Source organism: Nicotiana sylvestris, chromosome 8, assembly GCF_000393655.2.
Source record: "Nicotiana sylvestris chromosome 8, ASM39365v2, whole genome shotgun sequence".
Lineage (NCBI taxonomy): Eukaryota > Viridiplantae > Streptophyta > Magnoliopsida > Solanales > Solanaceae > Nicotiana > Nicotiana sylvestris.
The window spans coordinates 173,012,604-173,038,636 of NC_091064.1; the positions used below are offsets into that span (position 1 = coordinate 173,012,604).

General features: G+C 37.7%; 1 protein-coding gene across 1 annotated transcript; it reads right to left on the reverse strand.

The window, feature by feature from the left end:
• Window positions 1–230: 230 nt before the first annotated feature.
• On the reverse strand, window positions 231–13,705 carry LOC104221315 (uncharacterized). The gene is made up of 11 exons (XM_070154905.1): window positions 13,513–13,705; window positions 12,192–12,490; window positions 5,625–5,693; window positions 5,262–5,547; window positions 4,919–5,182; window positions 4,651–4,839; window positions 4,229–4,492; window positions 3,912–4,159; window positions 1,008–1,214; window positions 649–908; window positions 231–564 (listed from the first exon to the last, which is right to left on the reverse strand). Exons 1-8 carry the CDS (start codon window positions 13,703–13,705, stop codon window positions 4,149–4,151), a joined length of 1,575 nt encoding a protein of 524 aa, XP_070011006.1. The 3' UTR covers window positions 231–564; window positions 649–908; window positions 1,008–1,214; window positions 3,912–4,148.
• Between the last annotated feature and the right edge of the window lie 12,328 nt (window positions 13,706–26,033).

Here is a 26,033-nt window from a genome sequence, read left to right on the forward strand (position 1 = left end):
GTTTCATAATTTTCCTCCTTGTTTTCTTGTTATTGCCTATTTTCTGGTGTAGTTTCTCAAAAAAACTTTAATTTCTAAGTACCCTTTCACCCTGCACATCAGTGCCACCCAGATGTTTAACTATTTCATTGTCACTAACCTGCACATTGATCAACATTTTGCAAAAAGTATTTGGCTATCCGTGCAAGCAACGGAAAACAGATCTGGACCTCAAATCTCAAATAATGTTATACGTTCAAACAATGAATCTGAGATGCACATATCTAATTAGATTTCAATATTAGAGTAATTGTACATATGTCAAGGTCAGTACATTATTTCTGGTGATTCTTTTGCTTTTTTAGTTGCATTTAGCTCGGTCTATTGTGATTTTTTTTCTTTTCGAACTGCATTCAGCTCAGTCAGTATTGCAGCCTTTGAGGAGCTACCGCCTTTCAACTTCTTAGTGGTTATACCACCCCCTAATCCAACCACGTGACTCTTGTTTTGAGGTCCGAAGCATCTTTCTACTACCTCAATATTCGTAAGAGATGGCTCAGATTGTACCAGTTCTTATATCTCAGCCTATAAAATATAAGAAAAATTAAAATAATATAATACATCAAAATAAAATGAAGGATGTAAAATGAAGTTCATCAATAAACATACATATTTTTCACCAGCTTCAGGTTCTACAAGCGTATCATTTTTCTTGTGAGTCTCAAAGAAGATAGTCACCATGTTCGGTGGATTACCATCTTTGCCTCCCGTCACATTTAAATAAACAAGTCAAACAAAGACGAGATTTATTTTATAGGATTGCACTGTGCACTTACCAATTCGTAAATAATTTCTCTAATCGGCTTGCTACCCATACGATGAGGCATTCTCAACTTAGACCTATTGATCGAGTTTCTAATACTTGTTTCCTATATTAAGAACAAACCATTGAAATCATGAGATATTACTTACAATAATAAAAAGTTACTTACAATAATAAGAAGTTAAAAGTAGTTATGAAGTCTTACCTTAAATTTTTCACTTAAAAAATGTTCCTTGACCAACCATTCCCAATCACTCTTGTCTACCTCATCCAGGACATCTTTTAGTGCTTCATGCAATGGCTTAAACTTCTCATACTTATGCAATGATCCTCTCTACTTGGTCCATAACTTTCTCATATGATTTAACACATGATCTCTTTGATGATTCATGTCATCACTGTCAAATTTGTCCTAGATATTTTGCAAAATCATTAATCAAGAAAGTAAAAAATTCATGTAAACTAAAGATAGTTTTTACTGTTTCAAACAAAATGTGTCTATTTTCAGTTACATTGCTTAAGACCTAGGATCTTCAGCATTCACAAAGATTCATAAGTAAAGCATTTTCTAAATTACGTAGAGCTTAGAGACTTCAGAGCAGCAACATGCCTTAGAAACTACACGCCAATAATATATACAAAAAATGACTTATTGTGATCAAACATTCTATAAGAGGCAACAGAAAAGTCAACAGCCAATAAGCTCTAGTACTTTACAGTGCTATAAACCTAGCTTCCAGTATGCAAATTCTTGGATTTCAAGAAGAAATAACAAATATGTCCCAAGTAATCAAATGTAGCATTCTCTTCCCTTTTTAGCCTAACCCTTATAAGTCATAACATTATTTGAAGCAGTAACTTATAATCAAATCCTATGCAAAGAATCAAACTAATTCCCCTCCACACCCAAATACCCCGTGCAGAAGGGTAATGTAGAAGCAGGTGTCACTGTGCTAGGTACACATTGAGAAACTATGGAGAGTCTTCATGTTAGTCACTTAACAAATGTAATCAAGTAGAGGTTTTGACATTGAATGTGACCTTCCAGACTAAGAGATACACAAAAAACTTGCAATAAAGGCTGCAGCTTTACAACATAACATTACAATATCTGTAATAATTCACTAACCCTCATAAGTCACAACATTATTTGAAGCAGTAACTTATAATCAAATCATATGCAGAGAATCAAACTAATTTCCCTCCACACCCAAATACCCCATGCAGAAGGGTAATGTAGAAGCAGGTGTTACTGTGCTAGGTACACATTGAGAAACTATGGAGAGCCTTCATGTTAGTCACTTAACAAATGTAATCAAGTAGAAGTTTTGACATTAAATGTGACCTTACAGACTAAGAGATATACAAAAAAACCTACACTAAAGGCTGCAGCTTTACAACAAAATATTACAATATGTGTAATAATTCACTAACAACATTATTGTGAGAAGACTATAGAGGTGCTTGCTATACTACCTGTTACCTACATTATGGGAAGTCCAAGAAGTTATTACGATTAGTTATTGCAAAATACTACGGATGGTGTCATTAACAAAAAACCAATATTTAAAATTAGGAGTGGAAGTGCTGAACCATTTTCCATGAGATCTGGAACATGTAATTAGGGCAAGGAACACTAAAATCTCCAACAGTTTTGCTTCCTATAGAGTTTTATCTAGAGAATAAGAAACATGCTCCTTGACTAGCACCTTAGATTTTTCCTTCTATTGATTATTTAAAATTGGATCATTAGAAATTTGCCAAAAGGGGAATGTGCCTCTGGAAAATGTAATTGGATTTGTACTTGTAGGCAAGACTGGGATAAGGTTAGATTGGATGGGAGACTGAAGATAGCCCTTGGAGCAGCCCGAAGTTCGCAGTATCTTCATGACCTTGTTAATCCTCATATCATACACAAAGACATCAAGTCCAACAACATCTTGCTGGATGAACGCCTAAACGCAAAAGTTGCTGATTTTGGTTTGTCCAAGCTTCTAAGTGACTCTGAAAGGGCTCACATTACCACTCAGCTCAAAGGAACAATAGTGAGTAAAGATTCTCTTCATGCCTGCCCAAACTTGTTTTATTTGGAATATTGTATTCTTATATCCTAGCATTTTCTGATGTCCACAAGTTTAGAAATTGTATTGTCTCGATAATTTCTAGTACAGTAGGAACCATTTGGGAATTTTTAATGGAGAAACATCTGCACTTAGGGGCATCATACCTTTGTGTCAATAAGACATAAGGGGCATCATACCATTGTGTCAATAAAATGCAGCTTAACTCTCACACCAGAAGAATTATTCAACAAGAACAACTACTGCCAGGTGCTGAATGATCAGCTATGACATGGGATTTTGGTGTTCGAAAATGGGATCGATGAGTACATTCTAGACTAAAATCTCAGTGCAATTCATTATCCCCATATACCAGGAAGGCTACCGAACAAAGTTGGTCTCAGAATTTTGCTCGAACTCATAAGAGATCTGCAGTAAACTATGCAAACTCACTCATGCGCACAATTGCTGGTATAAAGATGTCATATTTTACAGAGCAGCTGCAATGGATCACAAGGTGCTACAGCTGGTACAATGCATTTGCATTAATCATATACAACACAAAGGATATAATGAACGTGGCTTCTTCAGCTCATCACCACAAATCAGGATAATGCAAGATGCAAAAATTGCTTACTCACAAACTCAAGGAAAATGCAGATACAGGTTTGGACATTAATTTGGAAGATTCCCCGGATTCATTATGTTCAAAGTTGGGGCAACAATGGTGATACAAAAAGATCTATTTGAGGTTTTTCTAAAATTCTAACTAACATCTTAGTTAGATAACACTTCATAGTCACAGAATACAATGTCTAAGTTAGACCTAGAGATTCAAGAAGTGATCCTGACAAGGGATGCAGTGAAACTAATTGAATATAAAATGCAACAGATCATTTGTGGAATTAGCATTGATTAGAACTACTTTAACAAAAATTTCCAGCCACCATCAGCATATCTAATATAGACCATAAATAGAGTTGGAACGGTAACAAAAATTTCAAGTACTTTCAATTAAAATATTGCTTTATAGTGCTTTAGATTCTTACCGTAACAGCTCGCCACATGTGTTCCAGCTTATCTTCTCTGATGTCCTTCCATGAATGTACTTGCAATGGACATATATTACGATCACGAACTAATATACCCAAGTGTCTCGAAAATGAGGCTTGATGCTTCCCAACAACCCGATTGTGGTAAAAGTTGACTCTAAACTTTTCTCCAGATTTGAGTACCGCAACATCTTTATTCCTATTCTTTCCTCTCACCTTTTTTGGGTTCTCAGATTAACATAGATCTGCAAATTTTAATTTTTATCATAAATTAAATTCCAATCTTATAACAAAAAAAATATTAAACTTGATACCTTGCATCATTTCATCTTCTTGAGCGAGAGAAACATCGTCTTTCATCGGATCGAAACTAGGAGGCATAAGATTATTACTATTATGTGCTAGCTTATTCTGCTCAGAAGCTGCTGAGTTGTGATTTTTACTTTCCCTAACAACATTTCTCTTTCCAACGATTCCTTTTACTGAGCCCACAAATCTAACGTTTTGCCCGCGTCCCCTTGCTAAACCACCAGGTTGATTGTAAGTGTCTCGTACATTCTTCGAAGTAGCTATAGTTTCTGCAGATTTTGATTAGAGTAAAGCATAAAATAACTTCTACTCTTATAACAAACAAAAAAGAATAATTAAAGCTTGAGACCCCGCATCATTTGAGCTTCTTGAGTGAATGGAATATCTTCTTCCATCATATCAAAACCAGGAGGCATAAGATTATTACTATTATGTGCTAGCTTATTCTGCTCACAAACTGCTGAGTTGTGATTTTTACTTTCCCCAACAAGATTTCTCTTTACAACGCTTCCTCCTTTTGACGAGCCCACAGATCTAACATTTTGCCCGCGTCCCCTTGCTAAAGCACTAGGTTGACTGCAAATGTCTCGTACATTCTTCGAAGTAGCTCCAACTTCTGCAGATTTTAATTTGAGTAAAGCATAAAATAACTTCCAGTCTTATAACAAACAAAAAAGATAATTAAAACTTGAGACCATGCATCATTTCAGCTTCTTGACTGAAGGGAATATCTTCTTCCATCATATCAAAACTAGGAGGCATAAGATTATTACTATTATGTGCTAGCTTATTCTGCTTAGAAGCCCCTGAGTTGTAATTTTTAATCTCTCCAAACAGATTTTTTGTGCCAACATTTACTTTTACAGAGCCCAAAGATCGAAAGCTTTGCCCTCGTCCCCTTGCTAAAGACGTAGGTTGAATGTATGCAAGATTTACATTCTTCAAAGCTCCTCCTGTTTCTGCAAATTTTGATTTATGTGAAACATTAAACCAATACTGGTTCAATAAGAAACAAAAAAAAATTATAACTTAAGAGACCTTGCTTCGCTTCTGAGTCTTGATCAAGGGGAGCATCGTCTTCCATCGAAGCGAAACCAGAGGGAACAAGATTATTAGTATGTGCAAGCTTATTCTGCTCAAAAGCTGTTGAGTTGTGATTTTTACTTTCGCCAATAAGAGTTCTCTTTCCAATACTTGTTGTTATAGATCCCAAAGATCCAAAGTTGTGTCCTCTTCCCCTTGCTAAAGCACCAGGTTGAATATATGCATGATGTACATTCTTTGAAGTTGCTCCCATTTCAGACTTTGATGGATTCATGTCAACCTAAAATAAATAAAAGTATGGAGTAACTGTTAGCTGAGAAGAAAAGTCAAAGCAAATAGTAGATCTCTTTTACATACACAGGCACCATTCAAAAATTCTATCTTGTTAAGTTTCCTGATATACCCAAAACAGACTACTATATGAACCTGAAGTCAAAACCCCAGTTATTATACAATCATAAATAGTATCACATATTGAAGTAAATATAAAAACTTTACCCAATATTTTCCTTTTACACGTGCATAACCATTAGCAGAAAACTAACCACATGCATTCAATATTCAATAAGCAGAGAATTTGAATAGTGCAACAAAACATTAGCAACATGTCAAAGTTACTCCATAGGCTATTCCAACTACAACAAGCTACTTTTAAGGTAGGTTTTTCACCATATTGCCTTCTAGCGATCTAACTGCATTGTTTTCTAAAACAGGATTGGAGTAGAAAGATTTTCATTTTCACCAAAAATCGACCAATCTCATTATATGGCCCAGATTAGCGAAAATTAGCAAAAATCATCAGTACTACATAGAATTAGAGCAAGTATCTAACTTTCGTGATTTACTCTCAAGCAGATGAAAATTATGAAAAATCTGACCCCAAAATTTTTTTTTAGACGGGATTAGAACATGCAACAAGAAAGCATCCTAATAAAATGCTGAAAATTTGAATAGTGCAACAACACATTTGTTATTACATGTAATTCCTCGAACACAATAATTGCAACACATTAATACCAACTTCAATACCCCTATTTGCTTATTTTCACTTTCTATTTTCCCTTGCAAGTCGATCGAAGGGACTACTTTACAATTGAATCCACTCAAAGCAGAAGACATATCACATCCAGTAGCCAAAATTTATGACAATAAAGCAAAAGGAGAAAACTCAATTGTCACTCACCAGAGAAGGCAAGAAAGGTGGAGCCTCAATGAGTGATGTCTTCTTGTGGAACACCTAGCAATTCTTAGCCTGATATTGGAAATCGTTTTGCTATGAATAAATAAAATTAACAACACTAAATCTAATAGAAAAAGCTTACCGAGCTTCAGCCTATGAATTTTGACTGTCTATTTGTCATCTAGACCAGATAGAGGACTAGAGCTTCACCCAAATCTGTTGCTTTTTCTATATAAAAGAAATTGACATTCGAATGCTATCAGGTTTAGGATTTTGTCACGACCCCAGTTCGCCCCCATGAACCATCGTGATGGCACCTAGTCTCTACGATTAGGTAAGCCTAATTTGCGGAAGAAGAACCAAAATTTGCGGAAGTAAATAATTTAAAACAGAAGTAAAGCAGTAATAGTGTTTAAATGTGTCGTTCGGAAAATACCATGTTTAACTCTCAATACCAAACACAAATCCAAGACCTGGAAATCCATGAAACATAATCTAAGATCAATACTACATAGCTCGAACTCCGGAATGTCTAATAAGAACAGGAAGGTACAAAACGGCTAAATACTAAAAGAAGGAATAGAAAGGGACTTCTCGGTCTGCGGACGCGGCAGATGTACCTTGAAGTCTCTAGAGAGGTCGCCTCCCTCAAGGATAGTAGACCTGATCAGCGGTACCTGGATCTGCACATGAAAAACATGCGAAGAAGAGGCATGAGTACACCACAGCGGTACTCAGTAAGTGCCAAGCCTAACCTCGATTGGGTAGTGACGAGGAAGGTCAAGGCCCTACTAAGATTAAATAAATATAAAGATGACAGGATAAGATAAGCAGTACAATTGAAAATCTACAGTAAGAATATACACATGATAATAAGAGTACAATAATGGAAACAAAGATGAAGGGAAACCACAAGGAAGTAACCGGGGATCTCACAGTATCAGGAGGATATCTTAGTACCCTCAATATATGCCAGGGATCTCTTGGTATCCCGAGAATCTCTCGGTATCCTCAATATATACTAGGGATCTCTTGGTATCCCGAGGATCTCTCAATATCCTCAATATATGCTAGGGATATCTTGGTATCCCAAGGATCTTTTGGTATCCTCAATAAACGTGCCAGGGATCTCATGGTATCCCGCACCTCAGTCCAAATCATAAATACGTACAGAGGATCTCCTGGGATGCCGTCTCGTAGTCCCAAATTAAAAATACATAGAAGCAACACAAGAATACTCAATTAAATGCAAAATTTTGTACCAAATAAATAGTTAATTCTAGGCTAACATACTTCACACAATGCAATTAAGGCAATTTAAGCAAATAAACAATTAAATCAACTAAACATGCTTTTCTTAACTACAACAGGTTAAATTCGCAAGTAGAATAAAGCAAGAAAAAGGTACTCAATTGAAATACTTAAAGTAAAATCGGGTTTTCAACAATTAGTTCACGTACGCACTCGTCACCTCACGTACAAGGCATTTCAATTACCAAATATATCATATCCTAAGGGGAAGGTCCCCCACACAAGGTTAAACAAGCCACTTACCTCGAACCGACTCAAAATCAACCCAACACCACGTCTTTTCCACGAGTACTCGACTCCAAATGGCCCAAATCTATTCATTTCAATTGTATAATGTAAATAACACTTCAAGTAACTGATTCTACAATTAAATTCTAAGCTAATACACAAAATTATGTGAAATGACAAAACGCCCCTCAGGCCCGTGTCTCGGAATCGGGTAAAATTTATAGTTTCAAAATCCTCACACTCTCACGAGTCTAACCATACCAAAATTATCCAAATTTGATGTCAAATCCCCAACTAAAACTCAATTTCTTGGCCTAAGAACTTTTCCCCAATTTTCATACAAATTCTGAAATTAAAGGATGAATTCATGTTTAGATTAATGGGTTATAAGAATAAATGAGTTAAGAATCGTTACCCAATCGATACCTCTGAAAATCCCTCAAAATCTCGCTCAAATCCGAGCTCCCAAGCTTAAGTTTTGATAAAAATGGCTAAACCCTCGATTTTGAAATCTTATATCTGCCCAGAAAATTCCTTCTTCGCGAACGCGGTAAAAGCCTCGCGTTCGCGAAGCATAAAATAACTTTGACCATTTTTCCTTCTTCGCGAACGCGTCCCTCACTCCGCGAACGCGATGCCTTGCACAAACGAACTTTCGCGAACGCATTCCTCTCATCGCGAATGCGATGAGTAAATTCTACTAGGCCAATTTTCCTCCTACGCGAAGCCCAATCGCGAATGCGGTTCACAAGTTTCCAGCCATTCGCGAACGCGGAGCCTTCCTCGCGAACGCGAAGGCTAAAATTTCACTAACCTCCACTGACTCTTCGCGAACGCGAGGGTCCACTCGCGAACGCGAAGAGTAAATATCTGCAACAGCTAAACCTACAATTTTGCAACTTTTTAACAACTAAAAATGATCCGTCGAGATTCGAAACACACTCGAGGCCCCCGGGACCTCAACTAAATGCATCAACATATCCTAAAACTCAAACCTTTACCAATCTTGAAAACACCTCAAACGACATCAAATCAACCAAAACACATCAGATTCAAGCCTAAGTTTTCCAAAATCTTCCGAATTACGCTTTTGATCAAAAACCCAATCAAACCACCTCCGAATGACCTGAAATTTTGCACACACATCCCAAATGACATATAGAACTACTGCAACTCTCGAAATTCCATTTTGACCCTAGGATCAAAATCTCACTATCGAATCGGAAACTTAAAATATTCAACTTCCGGCATTTCAAGCCTAAATTAGCTACGGACCTCCAAAACACACTCCGAACATGCTTCTAACCCCCAAAATCACCCAACGTAACTAACGGATCCATCGAATTTCCATTTCGAGGCCGTCTTCTCACTGTTATAACTATGGTAAACTTTCCAACGCTTAAGCTCTCTTTTAGGAACTAAGTTTCTCAAAACTCTCCGAAAGTCAAAACCGAACATCCTGGCAAATCAAAATAGCAGAAATAAACTTGGGAAAAGCAATTAATAGGGGATCGGGCATTAATTCTTAAGACGACCTGCCGGTTCATCCCATCCTCTTACACTTAAACATTCATTCGTCCTCGAACGAGTATAAAGACATACCTGAAGTAGTGAAAGATGAGGGTAACGACTACACATATCCTGCTCGGTCTCCCAGGTCGCCTCCTTGACCTGCAGACCCCGCCATTGGTTTGACCTCAACTTTTTAACATGTATGTCCAATATTGCCACTGGCTCCTCTATATAAGATAGATCCTTGTCCAGCTGGACTGAACTGAAATCCAACACATGTGACAGATCGCCGTGATACCTCCGAAGCATCGAAACATGAAATACCGGATGAACTCCTGTCAAGCTGGGAGGTAAGGCAAGCTCATAAGCAACCTCCCCAACATGCCTCAATATCTCAAAAGGGCCAATAAACCTCGGAATCAACTTCCCTTTCTAACCGAATCTCATAATGCCCTTTATAGGCGCAACCCGAAGCAGAACCCGCTCTCCAACCATATAGGAAACATCACGAACCTTCCGGTCTGTATAGCTCTTCTGTATGGACTGGGTTGTACGGATTCTATCCTGAATCACCTTAACCTTCTCCAAAGCATCCTGAACCAAATCTGTGCCCAATAGTCTAGCCTCACCCGGCTCAAACCAACCTACCAGAGATCTACACTGCCTACCATATAAAGCCGCATAAGTGCCATCTGAATGCTGGACTGATAGCTATTGTTGTAAGCAAACTCCGCCAATGGCAAAAACTGATCCCAAGACCCTCCAAACTCAATCACACACGCACGGAGCATATCCTCAAGAATCTGAATAGTGTGCTCGGACTATCCATCTGTCTGAGGGTGAAATGTTGTACTCAACTCTACCCGAGTACCTAACTCATGCTGAACAACTCTCCAAAACCGTGATGTGAACTAGGTACCTCTATCTGAAATGATGGAAACCGGAATACCATGCAGACGAACAATCTCCCAAATATAAATCTCTGCCAACCGCTCCGAAGAATAAGTAATACACACAAAAATAAAGTGAGCGGACTTGGTCAGCCGATCCACAATTACCCAAATAGCATCAAACTTCCTCAACATCCATGGGAGCCCAACTACAAAGTCCATGGTGATCCGCTCCCACTTCCACTCTGGAATCTTTATCTGCTAAAGCAACCCACCCGGTCTCTAGTGCTCATACTTTACCTGCTGACAGTTGAGACACCGAGCTACGAATCCAACTATATCTTTCTTCATCCACCTCCACCAATAGTGCTGTCTCAAATCCTGATACATCTTCGTGGCACCCAGATAATTGGAATACCACGAGATACGGGCCTTTTCTAAAATCGACTCTCGAAGCTCATCAATATTGGGTACACAAATCCGACCCTACATCCTCAATACCACATCATCACCAATAGTCACCTTTCTAGCATCACTATGCTAAACCTTGTCCTTGAGGACAAAAAAATGAGGGTCATCATACTGTCGCTCCCTGATACGATCAAATAAAGACAACCGAGAAACCACGCAAGCTAGAACCCGACTGGGCTTCGAAAGATTCAATCTCACAAACTGGCTGGCTAAGGCCTAAACATCCATCGCCATAGGCCTCTCTGATGCTGGTAAATAAGCCAAACTCCCCAAACTCTCTGCCCGGCAACTCAAAGAATCGGCCACCACAATAGCCTTGCCCGAGTAATACAAAATAGTGATATCATAGCCATTTAGCAACTCTAACCACCTCCTCTAGCGCAAATTTAGATACTTTTGCTTGAACAAGTGCTGCAAGCTCCGATGGTCAGTATAAATCTCATAAGGAACCCGGTATAAATAATAGTGCCAAATCTTCAGGGCGTGAACAATGGCAGCTAACTCAACGTCGTAAACAAGGTAGTTCTTCTCATGTATCTTCAACTGTCTGGACGAGTAGGCAATCACCCTACAGTCCTACGTCAACACCGCTCTGAGACCAACCCTCGAGGCATCACAATAGACCGTATAAGACCCCAAACCTGTAGGTAGTATCAAAATTGAGGCTGTGGTCAAAGCTGTCTTGGGCTTCTGAAAGCTCGCCTTACACTCTTCCATCCACTGAAATAGAGCACCTTTCTGGGTCAACCTGGTCATAGGGGCTGCAATCGACGAAAACCCCTCCATAAAATGACGGTAGTAACCCGCCAAACCAAGGAAACTGTGGATCTCTGTAGCTGAGGATGGTCTCGGCCAACAGTGCACGACCTCTATCTTCTTCGGATCCACCTGAATACCCTCACTCGATACCAAGTGGCCTAAAAATGCCATTGAATCCAACCAAAACTCACATTTCGAGAACTTAGCATATAACTTCTTCTCTCTCAGAGTATGAATCACAGTCCTCAGGTGCTGCTCATGATCTTCCAGACTCCGGGAATACACCAGAATATCATCAATAAAGACAACGACGAATGAGTCAAGATACGGCCGGAACACACTGTACATCAAATGCATAAAGACTGCTGGGGCATTGGTCATCCCAAATGACATAACAAGGAACTCGTAATGACCATACCAAGTCCTAAAAGCAGTCTTCGGGATATCTGGCTCCCAAATCTTCAACTGATGGTAACCTGAGCGCAAATAAATCTTAGAAAACACCTGTGCGCCCTGAAGCTGGTCAAATAAATCATCAATATGAGGTAAAGGATAACGGTTCTTCACTGTAACCTTGTTCAACTGACTATAATCAATACACATATGCATAGAACCATCATTTTTCTTCACAAACAAGACAGAAGCACCCCTAGGTAATACACTGGGTCGAATAAAACCCTTATCAAGCAATTCCTGTAACTGATCCTTCAACTCCTTCAACTCAGCAGGAGCCATACAATATGGAGGAATAGAAATGGGCTGAGTGCCCGGCAATAGATCAATGCCAAAATCAATATCTCTATCAGGCGACATTCCTAGAAGATCAGCTGCAAATACATCGGGAAAATCCCGTACTATTGGAACTGAATCAACTGAAGAAGTATCAATACTGACATCTCTCACATAAGCTTAATACGCATCACACTCCTTCTCAACCATATGCTGAGCTTAAAGAAAAGAAATAACTCTACTGGGAGTGTGATATAAAGTACCTTTCCACTCAACACACGGTATACCTGGCATAGCCAGCGTCACAATTTTGGCGTGACAATCAAGAATATCATAATGGGGCGACAACCAGTCCATGCCCAAGATAATATCAAAATCAACCTTGCTGAGTAATAATAGATCGGGTCTAGTTTGAAAACCACTAAAAGCAACCAAACATGACTAATAAATGCGGTCCACAACAAGAGAATCTCCCACATGAGTAGAAGCACAAATAGGGGAACTCAAAGGATCCCTAGATACACCCAAATGGCAGAGCAAAATAAGAAGACACATAAGAGTTAGTAGATCCTGGATCGATAGAACCGATGCATCTCTATGACAAACCATGACAATACCTGTGATGATAGAATCAGAGGCAACAACCTCGGTACGAGCAGGAAGGGCATAGTATCTAACTTAGCCTCCTCCTCGATGGCGAGCTCTACCTCCCCGACCTCCATGTCTAGCGGGCTGAGCAGGTGGGGTAGCAACTGGAGCTATAATCATAGCCTGAGAACTCTGGAGGCACGTTGTGGCTGAGAAGTCTGTAGAGGTGCACTGCTCCCAAGCATAGGGCAATCCCTCACCACGTGGCATGTGTCACCATATTCAAAACAAGCCCTAGGAGGACGCGGTGACTGTGACTGGCTAGTGCCAAGTCTGCTGGACTGACCTCTGAAAGCACCCCGCGTAGGAGGCGCACTAGAAACCGGAGGTGCATAATAAGGCTCCTAAGGCCTAGGAGGAGCTGGAGCACTAATGGCTACTGGAAGAGCTGAATGAATAGGGTGACTCATATAACCCCTACCATGACGACCTACAGCTAGGGTACGGGCACCAGAATAATAGCCCGACTCTCGAGACGTCTTGGCCTCCCTCTCCTCTCTCTCCCTAGCATGCATACCCTTAATCCTCATAGCAATGATCACCACCTGCTGATAGGAAATATCCATCTCCAACTCACGAGCCATGCTAGATCTGATACTGGGAATAAGGCCCTCAATAAACTGGCGAACCCTCTTGCGGACAGTCGAAACCAAAGTTGGTGTATGCCTAGCCAAACTAGTGTAACAGACAGCATCCTCTGAGGAAGTCATAGCACCCTGGTGCAAATGCTCAAACTCAGCGCGCCATGTATCCCTGAGGCTCTGAGAGACATACTCCCTTAGGAACAGATCTGAAAACTAAGCCCAAGTCAGTGAAGCAACCTCATCTAGACTGTCTAACTCATAGGTGCGCCATCGCTCATAGGTGGCTCCTCGAAGATGGAAGGTAGTGAAGGAAACCCCGCTCGATCCTGAGATACCCATGGTACGGAGAATGCGGTAACACACATCAAAAAACCCCAGAGCATCCTCCGATGATAGAACACTAAATACATGAGGCTTGTACTTCTTGAACCTCTCAAGCCTTAACTGCTCATCCTCGAAAGCTGCTGCCTTGTCCTCGGGCTGAACTGGCACTGCAGGCGGTCCATGAATAATCTCAAGGACCTGCTCAACATGCACTCACTGCTCAGGAGTGCGGGCGGCGGGAGTCTATGCTCCTCCCTCGGCCTAGGATGTGGCTGCAGCAAGGGGAAGCAAACCTGCCTGAGCCAAAGTGGTGTACATGCTCATGAACAATGCCAACGTCTCCTAAAGAGCTGGAGTAGTAGTAGCAGTAGGCATGTTAGGTTCCTGGACTCAGGCTGGATCCGATGGTGGTACCGCAGCAGCAGCTCGCGTAGGTGCTCTGGCTGCACCACGTGCGCATCCTCGGCCTCTACCCCGGCCCCAGCCTTTGACGGCTGTAGTACAGGGCATGTTTGCCTGATCATCTCGGGTAGCACGTGTCCTCACCATCTATGAGAGAATAGAAGACAGAAGTTTAGAATAGTGATGTCAAAATATCGCACGACAAGGAATCAAATGAAGTGGAAATTTTCCAAAGAGTTACATAGCCTCTCATAGATAAGTACAGATGTCTCCGTACCGATCAGCGAGACTGTAATAAACCGGCTTATGATCCATGACTCCTATGAACCTATAGCTCTAATACCAACTTGTCACAACCCCGGTTCGCCCTCCGTGAACCATCGTGATGTCACCTAGTCCCTACGACTAGATAAGTCTAATTTGCGAAAGAAAAATCAAAATTTGCAGAAGTAAATAATTTAAAACAGAAGTTAAGTAGTAACACTATTTAAATGTGCCACTCGGCATACACCATGTTTAACTCTCAATTCAAAACACAAATCTAAGACCCGGAAATCCATGAATCACAAGCTAAGATCAATACTACATAGCTCTAACTCCGGAATGTCTAATAAGAACAGGAAGGTACAGAAGGGCTAAATACTAAAAGCAAGAATAGGAAGGGACTTCTCGGTCTGTGAACGCGGCAGATGTACCTCTAAGTCTCTAGAGCGGTCGCCTCCCTCAAGGATAGTAGACCTGATCAACGGTACCTAGATCTACACATGAAAAACATATGCAGAAGAGGCATGAGTACACCACAGTGGTACTTAGTAAGTGTCAAGCCTAACCTCGGTTGGGTAGTTACAAGGAATGTCAAGGCCCTACTGAGATTAAATAAATATAACGATGACAGGATAAGATAAACAGTAAAATTGAAAATCTACAGTAAGAATATACATAAGATAATAAGAGTACAATAACGGAAACAGAGATAAAGGCAAAACACAAGGAAGTAACCGAGGATCACATAATATCACGAGGATCTCTTAGTATCCTCAATATATTCCATGGATCTCTTGGTATCCCAAGGATCTCTCGGTATCCTTAATATATTCTAGGGATCTCTTGGTATCCCGAGGATCTCTCGGTATCCTCAATATATGGCGTGGATCTCTTGGTATCCCGAGGATCTCTCGGTATCCTCAATATATGCTAGGGATCTCTTGGTATCCTGAGAATCTCTTGGTATCCTCAATATACGTGCCAGGGATCTCTTGGTATCCTGCACCTCAATCCAAATCATAAATACGTATAGGGGATCTCCGGGGATGTCGTCCCATAGTCCCAAATTAAAAACACATAGAAGCAACACAAGAATACTCCATTAAATGCAAAATTTTGTATCAAGTAAATAGTTAATTCTAGCCTAACATGCTTCACATAATGTAATTAAGGCAGTTTAAGCAAATAGGCAATTAAATCAACTAAACATGCTTTTCTAAACTACAACCGCCTAAATTCGCAAGTAGAATAATGCATTAAAAGGGAACTCAATTGAAATACTTAAAGTAAAACTGGATTTTCAACAATTAGCTCAAGTATGTACTAGTCACCTCACGTACAACGCATTTCAATTACCAAATATATCATATCCTAAGGGAAAGGTCCCCCACACAAGGTTAGACAAGCCACTTACCTTGAACCGGCTCAAAATAAACCCAACACCACGTCTTTGCCACGAGTACTCGACTCCAAATGGCCCAAATCTATTCAATTCGATTGCATAATGTAAATAACACTTCAAGTAACTGATTCTACAATTAAATTCTAAGCTAATACGCGAAATTATGTGAAATGACCAAAACGCCCCTCGGGCCCGAGTCTCGGAATCGGGTAAAATTTATAGTTTCAGAATCCTCACACTCTCATGAGTCTAACCATACTAAAATTATCCAAATTCGATGTCAAATCCCCAACAAAAACTCAATTTCTTGGCCTAAGAACATTTCCCTAATTTTCATACAAATTCCGAAATTAAAGGATGATTTCATGTTTAGATTAAAGGGTTACAAGCAAAAATGAGTTAAGAATCGTTACCCAATCGATACCTTTGAAAATCTCTCAAAATCTCGCTCAAATCCGAGCTCCTAATCTTAAGTTTTGATAAAAATGGCTAAACACTCGATTTTGAAATCTTATATCTGCCTAGAAAATTCCTTCTTCGCGAACGCGGTCAAAGCCTCGCGTTCGCGAAGCATAAAATAACTTTAACCATTTTTCCATCTTCGAAAATGCGTCCCTCACTCCGTGAATGCGATGCCTTGCACAGACGAACCTTCGTGAACGCGTTCCTCGCATCGCGAACGCGATGAGTAAATTCTACTGGGCCAATTTTCCTCTTACGCGAACGCGAAGCCCAATCGCGAACGCGGTTCACAAGTTTCCAGCCCTTCGCGAACGCGGAGCCTTCCTCACGAACGCGAAGGCTAAAATTTCACTAACCTCCACTGAATCTTTGCGAACGCGAGGGTCCACTCGCGAACGCAAAGAGTAAATATCTGCAACAACTGAACCTGCAATTCTACAATTAACAACTAAAAATGATCCGTCGAGCATCCAAAACACACCCGAGGCACCTGGGACCTCAACCAAAGCCATCGAAATATCCTAAAACCTTATTCAAACTTGTACCAATCTTCAAAATACCTCAAACAACATCAAATCAACTAAAACACATCGGATTCAAGCCTAAGTTTTCCAAAAAGTTTCGAATTACGCTTTTGATCAAAAATATAACCAAACCACCTCCAAATGACCTAAAATTTTCTACACACATCCCAAATGACATAACGGAACTACTGCAACTCTCGGAATTTTATTTCGACCCTCAGATCAAAATCTCACTATCGAACCGGAAACTTCAAAAATTCAACTTCCGACATTCAAGCCTAAATTAGCTACAGACTTCCAAAAAACACTCCGACCACGCTTCTAACCCCTAAATCACCCAACGGAGCTAACGAAACCATCGAATTTCCATTCTGAGGTTGTCTTCATATTGTTCGGACTACGGTCAACTTTCCAGCACTTAAGCTCTCATTTAGGGACTAAGTGTCCCAAAACTCTCCGAAACTCAAAATCGAACATCCTGGCAAATCGAAATAGCATAAATAAACTTGGGGAAAGTAGTTAATCGGGGATCGGAGCGTTAATTCTTAAGACAACCGGCCGGATCGTCACAAATTTAAATGAGGTGTGTTGATAAAACTACTTCTTTGTTTATTGGGTAAAAGGGAAAAACACATGTTTTACAGTCATTGACATTACATCCTAAGACTAAAGTATGAGTTTAATCTGAATTGACAATTCAAAACTACCCATGCTCGTACACCCAAACTCTCATTTCTATTTAAACTGTACGTCTACTATGTTGACACAAATATATTTAAAATACATGTCACTGCAACAAAGAAAAAAATGCTCTGGAACCACAAAAAAGGCCACTAAAAGTTGCCATAATTTGTTAAAAGCAAAATTATTTTCATACTCCTGAGTTAGCAAAAGATAAAATCTACAGAACTATTTTAAAAAACCTCAACTACATCCTTGAGATATGAGGATAAGAAAAATTTAACCTCAAAATAACACACATGAGAGGGGAAAAGGCAATTTTCACAACGTACAAGGCGAAGAAACTCGGAATGTAGGCTATATCTCGTATGGTCACCAGCTATTTAAGCTAAGCTTATCTTTATGCTATTATCACCCTATGCAGAAGTTCAGTCATTGTACATGAATACAATCCAAGAGCTAAATATGATAGAATAGAAGAAATCTCTCAATTAAATGAACTTGTAAAAGAAATTTGATGGAACCACATTTTCCATCAACTCTTAAGCGAAAAGGAGGCAAATTCTTCCTCTTTTGGCTTGGAAATAGGTCTCGAAGAAGCAAAATCAAAACAAATGAATCAGTGACTTTAAGATATAGAAATTTATAATAGAATCATGAAGAAAGACCATCGCCTGCAATGGATCCCTTCAAATGAATCACAAGGAGGAATATTTTTCACAGAGAAAGTATATTTCTAAGTGCAATGCATAAGAAATCAAAAGAAATTCAAGCTTGTAATATTCCAATTCCAAAGGATAAAGAAAAAGGTCGATGGGAGTCTATTATATCATCAGTAATTTTTACAGTATTTTCAGTATCAAGATGTTCCTCATATTTTCTCAGGTGAGTAATTAAGTCTATAAGAACAAAAAAGGGATAGTGCGCAAACCGGCCATTAATACTACACTGGATTATTCGTGTAATCTTACTGTTCTGCAATTTCAAAGGAATCAGGTAGAACAACCTACCAAATAAAGAAAAAAAATAATATCAATAACATGTAACTAACAATCATACCCTACATATTTAGTGTGTGGAAGATGGTAACAGTCATATGGTTACTCAAGTCCATAAATTGGCCCCAGAGTGCTCAAATAAAGATAATACTTTCTTCTAAAAGAGTCCATGCTCAGACGCTCCTAGAGATTTCACTATTGTACCCCAAATAGGAGGAGGACAACATAATACTCCAAATAATATGACATAGACATATCATCAAACACATGAGTGCAAAGTCCACTTCAAAATTACAATCACTTTTGATACCTTAAGAAAAAATTCATCAAAGCGACAATGAGTGTGTAAATCGGGTACAATTATTAGTGTAAATCAGGTACAATTACTAATATGTACCGAAATTTAGCTAAAACTATATTCAAAACAACTACTGATAGCAATAAAGCAAGACCATGAAAACGCAAGCAATGCTCACCGGAGTTGTCCAGAATCTTGGAGGTGTGACCTACAAGCTTAGACCAATTTTTGACAAACAACATGCAACAAATCCTCTTCATTTTAGAGAGAAAGGTAATAGAGAAGATATGAAGATGTAGGTGAGATAGAGGAAGGCAAAGAAAGAGAAACCATAAAGTTAGAATGAAGACATGTCTCTACAGCAATAAGATTCTTTAGAGAATCAACATTAAAATTGCTAGTACAGAATACACACAGAATAAAGCTCTCCATTATGTAGTCAACAAGTCAGCGAAAGATAAAAATCCTAATGAAAGCTTTCAGAAAGGGCATACAAACAACACTCACATTACAAGCCAAATATTAAAAATGCATACCAAGTAAAAGTGATGCATAAAAACTAAATCAGAAAACTTCTTTTCTCAAGTTATTAGCCAAATTTTGACGTACTGTAAACGTGTTATGCCTAGAAAAGTAAGAAGTAAGAGGCCGAATGAAATAAATATTAACAGCAACCACTATAAAGGTTAAAAACCTTCATGAGTTCTTTTCCTTTTCATTTGTGTAGAATTCTATAAATTCTCCAAATCATCATTCTTTTCTTGCAAAATGTCAAATGTATCACGAGAAAAAACTTTTCTTACAACATGTCAGCCTTTATTTGAAGGATCATCGACATAAAATACTTGTAATGCTTGGTTTGCTAATACAAATGGTTCATTAGTTTTCAATAATCGCTGAGCATTAACACTCACAAAGCCATATTCATCCATTTTAACTCCCTTTTCTTGGTCATACACATCAAACCACATACATTTAAATAAGATCACTCTTTTTCCTCTAATAAATTGCAATTCAATAATCTCAGTGAGTTCTCCATAATAATCAATATTTTTATTCTCTTCATCTGTCTCACCAACTACAACCACATCGCAATTTTGAGTTCTCAAACCCCTGTCATAGTCTTCCACATGAAACCTATATCCATTAATAATGTAACCTTTGAGACGTTTCACATATGGCAGGAGACCACGTGACAAAGTGAGCAAATCTTTCATTTTCTTACTGTTATCACATTTGTACAATTCTACAACCTATAAAAATCAATTATATAATTTAATTAGCAAATACTATATAAAAAATTATGTTTTAAAAAATAGCAATAGTATATAACTAGTACTAACCTTTTTTTTAACCAACTAATGAACTCCCTATCTGAATGTTTTTGAGAGGTATCACCTGGAATTTCCGAAAACTCTCTACAAAAATTAAAGAATAAAATGTCATTTTAATTGAAATCATGGATAAAGTATATGTGAATTATTATGTCGAATCAATACTTACTCGAGAAATTATTGAATTTCATCAAAGTTCTTCAAAATATAAATATGTACTTGCTCTAATTCATCTGGATTAAGTTTGTCCAATTTTCCATCTCATAATTCTTTTCCAGGTTGTGAAAAAATTGTTATACCTCCATCAGATTCAATAACACCACTATCATAATTCCACTCAAGGCGATTAAACTTTGTTTCCATTGTATGCAAGTACCTTGAGTATAGAGTCAAACATTCAGTTGCCAAATATCCCTCCGCGATAGAACCTTCTGGGAAAGCCCTATTGCCAACTAAAGATTTCAAAAAGTATAGTCATCGCTCCACTGGATACATCCATCAATATTGAATAGATCCAACAATCATAGCATCATTGGCTAAATGAATCGGTAAGTGAACCATTACATCAAAAAATGAAGGAGGGAATACCTTTTCTAATTTGCACAGAGTTATAGGAATTTGAGTTACTATATGTTCTAACTCATCCATTCTTAAACATTTTGCTCCAAGCAAGTTGAAATATAAAGACAACTCAATAAGAGGTTCACATACAGATTTGCAAAGCATACCACGTATAGCAAATGGAAGTAAATATTGTAGAAAAACATGGCAATCATGACTTTTTAGGCCTGAAATTTTGCGATCTTTAGTGTTGACACCCTGAGATGTATTTGATGAATATCCATCTGGGACCTTTAAGTTCTTTAGGAATCTGAGAAATTTATTTTTCTCTTCACGGAGATAATGTGTAACATGTTGTTGGTAGCTCATATTTATCCCCATTTTTAATTGGATGCAATTCTTTCCTTATGTTCATTGCTTGCAAATCCAATCGAGCTTTTGTGGTATCTTTGGTTTTTCCTTTGACATTTAAGATTGTCCCCAAAATATTGTCACATACATTTTTCTCAATATGCATCACATCTAAATTATGCTGCAACAATAGAGTTTTCCAATAGGGAAGATTAAAGAAAATACTCTTCTTATTCGAATTATCCCCCCTACTCTCATGTGATATTTTAATCTTTTTCTTTGGATCCTTTGTTAGTGGTAAATCATCTAAATCAGCCACTTGATCAAGTATATCTTCACCAAATAAAATTTCGGGTGGTAGTCTTCGCTTCTTAGTGTAGCAAATAACTCTTTATCATTCCTCCATTTGTGATTAAGAGGAAGAAAGCGCCTATCACCCATATAACACTACTTTTTACCATTTTCTAACCTAATTGAGAATGTTTCTTTATTGCAACATGGGCAAGCCAATTTTCCTTTTGTACTCCATCCAGATAAGTTTGCATAAGTCGGAAAGTCATTAATTGGCCCATAATAAAGATGCATGCAACATAAAGTTCTGTTTAGTTGACGCATCAAAGGTCTCCACTCCAGTTTCCTATAATTCCTTTAATTCATCCATCAAAGGCTGAAGAAAAACATCAATTGCGTCTCCTGGACTTTTAGGACTAGGAATAAGCATTGACAAAATAAAATTCTCTTGCTTCATACATAGCCAAGGTGGTAAATTATAAGGAATAAGTACAACATGCCAAATGCTATACGGAGTTCTAGAACTTCCAAATGGTTAAAAACCATCACTAAAAATCCATGTCGAACATTACGAGGTTCATCGGCGAAAGATTGGTGAAGTTCATCAAACTTTCTCCATGCCATTGAGTCAGTTGAGTGCCTCATTATTCTATCATCAACTCTTTTGTCATGATTCCATGTCATTAAAGATGGTATCTTTGAGGACATAAACAACCTTTGGAGTCTTGGCTTTAAGGGAATATAATGTAAAATCTTGTGCGCTATCTTTTTCCCACTCTTAAATTTAGTTTCTCCACTATGTTTATCCGCTTTCCATCTAGACGCTCCACAAACTTTGCAAGATTCAAGAAACTTGTCATCTTTCTAATATAACATACAATTATTCTTACAAGCATCAATCTTCCTATAAGAAAGTCCAAGATCCCGAATTATCTTCTTTGCCTCGTAATATGAATCTGACAAGTTTGGTTCGTCGGGTAATAGATCTTCCTTCAACATCTTCAATAACATTGTAAATGACTCATGACTCCAACGCCCAATACTTTTGATATGAAGTAATTTAACCATAGTAGAAAGTTTAGAAACTTTTGAATTTTGGTACAATAGTTGCTCAAAATCCTTTAAAAGCCTATAGAATTGTTTTGCTTCAAGATTTGGTTCCACCTCAAGAAAATCATCACCATCAGTATTCGTATTGTCTGCATCAAAATCAGGGTATAAATCTCTTAGGATCCCATGTATTTCATCCTTACTGTCAGCTTCTTCAATGTCATCATCTTCTGGAGTTGATTGTGGCTCACCTAACTTTTCCCCGTGGTGATACCAAAAAGTATAATTTTGAATTATTCCATGTTCTATTAAATGTGACTTAACAATCTCACGTGTTCCCAAAGATGTGTTACAACATTTGATACATGGACATCATATTACACGCGCTTCACTTAATCTTGTAAAAGCAAAATCCAAAAAGCTCTCCACCCCAAGCTTGTAAAAATTACCAAGTTGGTCATGGACAAGTTCCATCCATTTTCTTATCAGGTGCCATAATCTGGTGCATGTGTAATATATATGTATATATGTTAAAAGAACTTATGGATCATCAATAACTCCTATATTACGGGAAAATTTATCAAATAATTATATTATATTTAAAACAAAAAACCTCTTAGTAAAACATTTTTTATTTTTTTACCCTTTACAAATTTATTTTACACTAGACATGATTATAATATATTTAATTTTTTAGTATTGAGACAACCCACAAACACAATATTTTAAAATATTATAAAAATTTATATAGTATTTTGTATTAGTTAAAGAACAAGAACAAGTTGCATTTGCTCGCCAGAATGAAAAAAAAAAAGAATCTCGTGAGTTAGCTGACATGTTGTGTCTTCTAGAATGAACTTATGAATACATTTGAACATATAACTCTTCAAGAATGTTTTTCGAAAAAGCTCTTAAATCTTCAAAGGCTGCGTGTTCTAACTAAAACTAAAAAGGAAGCATGATAATTTGTAATGTCTAAGCAATAAATGATTAAACTGAGATAAATTTCAAGTTGAATATATTAACTGAGATAACTTATTACCTTTTGTGAGGTAAAGTTTCTTTCTTTATTGAGTTAGTTAAATAGGATCGACATTTGTAATTTTCAGGAGTTTACATTTTCTCCTTAACTTTTATTTCTTAGTCAAACACAATTTTTCATATAATATTTGTGTACTTTTTCAAATAATTTGTTTTCTTTTAGATAGGATTCACGCGCAACGCACGTATCCTAAAACTAGTTATACTAAAAGTACGAAGCTCCTAACGTCAAACTTGATTTACCAAAATGCCCATAAAAAATTGAATACCCATTTTATCCTCAATCAAAAACATTATATACTTTATAACGAAATGCTACCATAATAAATTTATAAGCTACTAAACTTCTTTTCATGTGTAACGTATATGAGTATTGAAAATGAAAATAGTAACAGAACTGCGTGGGTAACATTGATTCAAGCAATCTTGAAGGATATATAGTTACTATTTATTTATTGTGATGAGTGATGGTAAGTCATATAAAAAGTAATTTTAAACTCTATATAATAAGGAAATAAAATATATTGACGGGCTCAGAGTCTCTTCTCCTCCTCCATTCTTAGAATTACTACGTTCAATGATGACAATCTCATTTTACAAGTTATCTGAATATTGGATTGGTCTATATGGAGTGAAGAAAAGCTAGTAATTAGTGAAAGACACACTACTTGGGAGCAATATGCGCTATGATTTTGGCGTTGATTCATGGCTCATGAAAATGGATCAAACAACAATTCAGAGCATGCTGAGACTAATGATGAGCCACTTTCAGTAGGTAAAACTAATGATGTTTAGAGGTCAACTGATGAAAAGTAAGTTCTGATCTAGTGAAATTTAGAATAGAAAAGAATAAAGTTAATGGCTGACATGCTTCGTGAGGAATCTGGATTGTTATTTGCATAACTAAAGGAGCCATCTAGCTTTAAGTTTTATCCAATTACATGTTCTTCTAGATTCTGGCCAGCTTCCATGTGCTATGTTTGTTATCTTTTATCAAACTCTATTGCTTTTACTAGTAAGAAGACTTATTTTTCCACTAAAACTTCCAGGGATACTGATAAAAAGAAGAAAAAGAAAAAGAACAAGAAAAATCAACATAATGGAAAAGCAGTTACAGAGGTTGAACAAAATAAAAAGAATGAATTACACGAGGTGGAGGAAAATGAAGTAACTAAGTCTTCTCAATTGAGGACCTATGGAAATGGATTGGTCATAAAGGAGTTGGCAATGGGCAAGCCGGAAGGAAAAAGAACTTTCCTAGGAAGTAAGGTATAGTTTTCTTTTTTTGACTCCATGTGATAAATTGTTCTCTCACTCTACCATGAAAAGTAATAAAATCTTGGTAGTCACAATTAAGTCAATCAGGATTTAAGTTTTTCAATCTTTGAGTTCTCTTTGATGAACATGTACGGAGCACACTTATTATTAATAATGATTTTCTGCCACTGAATAGGTTGGTGTACGCTATATAGGCAAACTGAAGAAGAATGAAAAAATATTCGATTCCAACATTGGCAAAAGAACACCTTTTGAAACAAATATGATTTTACTCTTTTTTTTCATGCAGGCAATGCAGAGCCACATGTAATCAAATAATTTAATTGAATTTGCTACGCCGAAAAATTATAATGTGCAAATAGGAGACAAATTTTTTGTACATATATAAAAGTTTGAATTATGTGTAAATTATGAATCCCCTTATAAGAATTACTAGCTGCAACTCGTATAGGACCTCTCTCACAAACTATAACAGATTAAGAATCCAAAAAGTTTACCTATCGTGCATTATAATAAGAAGCATAAAATGGCAGAGAAAGCAGAAGATGAGGAAAACAACAACTTTTATGGAAAGCAGTTGGTTCTGTGCATTGAAATATTGCATGAAATATACTGGAAACAGAACAATTATCATATAAATCTGGAAGGCGTCGACTTGAAAAGTAGAGAGATAACAAAAAGCCCAATTTCACAATAATTACGACTATAGATTTAGTGACTTGAGTTTACCTTGACGAGAAAGCACAACAAGAAGACCAAATCGTATAAGCTGCGTTGACAGAACCCACAAATCAAGTATACGCACAACAAATAACAGAACCCAGCTCTTAGCATTGACACCCAGCTATAAGCGTTGACACCCAGATATTAGCGTTGACACCGATTCACCACAAAGCACACAAATTATAAGTTGCGTACAGCAAAAGGACAAAATCATTTTGTGATTTTTCGTTAAGTTTTGCTCTGTATATATATAGTGTTAAATCGATCGCTAGAACTTGCCGATGGAGTAGCAGGCAGTTGCAGTGAGGGCCTATTTGTTCGTGATTCTATGCATCCTCTTTGCTGAATCTGGTGTACGCGTTTTGGGATAACATTGGATTGAGAGATTTTAGGGTTTTTTTATTAATTTGGGGGATATGGGTGGAGTTGTTGAGGAAAAAAAGGAGGGAATAATTACCGCATAAATTTTC

What these genes read in the sequence shown, in the direction of transcription:
- LOC104221315 (XM_070154905.1), bottom strand. Translation starts at nt 13,705, where the DNA reads ATGACTTCCTCAGAGGATGCTGTCTGTTACACTAGTTTGGCTAGGCAT. An exon ending in AATTTTTGAATGGTGCCTGT is followed by an intron (nt 5,548 to 5,624) that starts GTATGTAAAAGA and finishes TATTTATTTTAG; the next exon opens with GTTGACATGAATCCATCAAA. An exon ending in AGACTCAGAAGCGAAGCAAG is followed by an intron (nt 5,183 to 5,261) that starts GTCTCTTAAGTT and finishes CAAAATTTGCAG; the next exon opens with AAACAGGAGGAGCTTTGAAG.